The following is a 3,037-nucleotide window of genomic DNA, read 5'->3' on the forward strand; positions in this document are numbered from 1 at the left end:
TTATAAATGATAATAATAATAGTAATACTAATAGCCTACTAATAATACTAACAATAATAATTATTTTACCAACAACAATAATAATAATAATAATAATAATAATAATAATCATAATAATCATCATCATCATCATCATCATCATCATAATGATAGCAATAATAATAATCATAACAATACACAACTGTTATTTTAAATCATGTAATTTGGGTGAAACCATTCATTTGGTAAGTGAAGCCTATTCAAGTTTCGCAGACGGTGTGTTTGTTTGTGTATGTGTTTGTTTGTTTATTGTGTTTGTGTGTGCGTCAGGCGGCAGCTGCGCCCGGCTAGGAGGAGTCTGTCAGGGGGGGGCGGTGTGATGAGCGGCTCTGTGCGCTCACTGGTTAGTGAGCCTAATGTCGGAGTCCATACGGACGACCGGGACCGATCACCGGCTAGTAGGCAACTGAAGCCTGGTATACCGGCTCTCAGCTACACCAGAAAATTGGATTGGAGGACTAAAAAAAAGGACTTTACGCACGGATCTCTGTTTTTGTAAGAAAGGAGATGGAATGCATTGAGAGGACTCAGATATTGCTGTGAAAGTTTTCATTTCGTTTTGCATCTCGGAGATGGAGAGGCAAATTAAAGGGAAAAATATCACAACATTGTCAACATCCACACTCTTCGGGGTTTAGGGTGCAGCAGAGGATGACACCTGCACCCAACCTGGGAAAGACCGACGCGTTATTCTACACTAGGCATCTTTGAAGAGTAGGTCAAAGCTCCTGCAAGAGTGACTTTCTACCTCTGATTGGGCAGACAGTTCATTTAACCATCTGGCCAGCTGTCAGTGCGAGACTTTGGCTATTAGGCTACTGCATAAACGGCGGATTTGTTGCACTTTTTTGCGTTTCTTCTACCTTTGCACCATCGCGGACTGCGGCAGTCGTCTCGCACCCGGACATCTCGTAATAAACAGGTGAGCATCACAGCATCCCATTGAAGAAGACGATAGTATCTAATGTTCGCATTGAATGTGAATAACTTTTTTATAATAATAACGTTTTTGTAACATCACAATTCAAGTAGTTTTCTGAAAAGGGGTGTTGGGAATGGAAACTATACTTTTAATACCACAGCTTATTACATGGAGAGGAACAGCTTGTACTCGAATAGCCTACAGTATATTCTCCATTGCGCACGACGCGAAAGTGCCGCTTGCATTTGATCAGCATGAGGGAGATATAAATCATTTTAATAGTTTAAACTCTATGAGTCTCACAAGAATAACAGCACAGAATGGAAGTGCATTGCATGGATTTCCCTATAGGCTGCAGACTAACAGCTACTAAAGTGTTTTTATATGGCACAGTTGCATTAGACAGGGGTTTAGATCAAGAGCTGTATAATTTGACACGTTTGTTTTACTGCCCACGAGTTAAAATTCTCTCCTCATCTGTGTTTTTATGTTACAGGTAATCTCTGTGTTACCACAGTCATTTAAATTGAATCTACCATTCAGCGTGGAGACCGGTCCAGCTTACCTTGACATGTCTGAACCACTCATCTTTTCACCCAGTTTCTCTGTTACGAGTTCACATCCTCTGGATTTTAAGAAATAAAAGAGGAGGGAGCTGTGCCTCAGACATCCTCACCTCTCTCACCCCATTAAGGCAGCATAATCTCTTAAGCACTGACTCACCATGGGCACTGTACTATCGCTGTCGCCTGGCTCTCGCAAATCAAGCTACTATGACAACCGGCCGGGCTCGCTCAGCCACTACCCGAGCCTCAGCAGCCGCTCCCTCAACACCCAGAAAGACCGCGGCCTGAAGCGGGGCCAGTCCATCTTCCTCCCGGCGCTGACATGGAAACGACTGGTGGCGTCGACGAAGAAGAGGGGCAGCTCTAAGAAAGGCTCAGGCGGTCCGGTGGCCCTCAGCGACCCGTTCAACAACAACAACAACATCAACATCTACCAGAAGGACCCAGTGCTACACCTCAACCGCGAGAATGTGAAGAAGTCTCTGTCGTGCGCCAACCTGTCCAGCTACGAGGGCCCGGCAGGCATGGGGCTGGGGCTCGGCTACGGCCTGGGGATGGGCCAGGGCCACGGCTACGGCTACAGTAAATCCCAGCAGCTTTCCTCCGTGAAAAAAGTTCCTCAGGGGACAGTGACCTCGTCCCCCAAGCGCGTCATCGTCCAGGCCTCCACCAGCGAGCTCCTGCGCTGCCTGGGGGAGTTCCTGTGCGGCCGCTGCTACCGGCTGAAGCACCTGTCCCCGGCCGACCCGGTGCTGTGGCTGCGGGCCGTGGACCGCTCGCTGCTGCTGCAGGGCTGGCAGGACCAGGCCTTCGTCACGCCGGCCAACGTGGTCTTCGTCTACATGCTCTGCCGAGACGTGGTGGACGGGGACCTGGTGGCGTCGGAGCACGAGCTGCAGGCCACGCTGCTCACCTGCCTCTACCTGTCCTACTCCTACATGGGCAATGAGATCTCCTACCCGCTCAAGCCCTTCCTGGTTGAGGCTGGTAAGGAGGCCTTCTGGGACCGCTGCCTGGCCATCATCGACGCCACCAGCGGCAAGATGCTGCGCATCAACGCAGACCCGCACTTTTTCACACAGGTGTTTGCTGAACTCAAGAGCGAGGGCGGCTGCGGCCCTCAGGACTACAGCCGGGTGCTGGACCGGTGAGAGGAGGCTTGAGCCCTCCCCCAGCACCCACAGCCGACCGCATGCCTTTTTGTACGAACATGCACACACATGCACACAAATACATGCACATACACGCACACATACATTGTCTCATACAAACTCCCCCTTTCCCCTGCTTCTGATGTCTGATGCAGGAGAGTGTAAGGACTTAACAACCTGACGGCCTATCTTGATAGAGTTGTGTATAGTTTTTGAATCATTCCATCAGATGTTTGATGCCCTCGTCCCCCCCATCCACAGATCCACAGATTAGGAATGCAAAAAAAATTTTCCTAAAGATTTTCCCAAACTATGATTATTGGCACATTTCATCAACAGAGGGAGACTTACGGTACGTT

General features: G+C 48.9%; 1 protein-coding gene across 1 annotated transcript; it reads left to right on the forward strand.

Moving 5' to 3' along the window:
• Positions 1-1,685: 1,685 nt before the first annotated feature.
• LOC139908370 (cyclin-dependent kinase 5 activator 1) lies at positions 1,686-2,678 on the forward strand. Its single transcript, XM_071895037.2, has one exon. It carries the CDS (start codon positions 1,686-1,688, stop codon positions 2,676-2,678), a length of 993 nt encoding a protein of 330 aa, XP_071751138.1.
• The last annotated feature ends 359 nt before the right edge of the window (positions 2,679-3,037 follow it).

Source organism: Centroberyx gerrardi, chromosome 19 (assembly GCF_048128805.1).
Source record: "Centroberyx gerrardi isolate f3 chromosome 19, fCenGer3.hap1.cur.20231027, whole genome shotgun sequence".
Lineage (NCBI taxonomy): Eukaryota > Metazoa > Chordata > Actinopteri > Beryciformes > Berycidae > Centroberyx > Centroberyx gerrardi.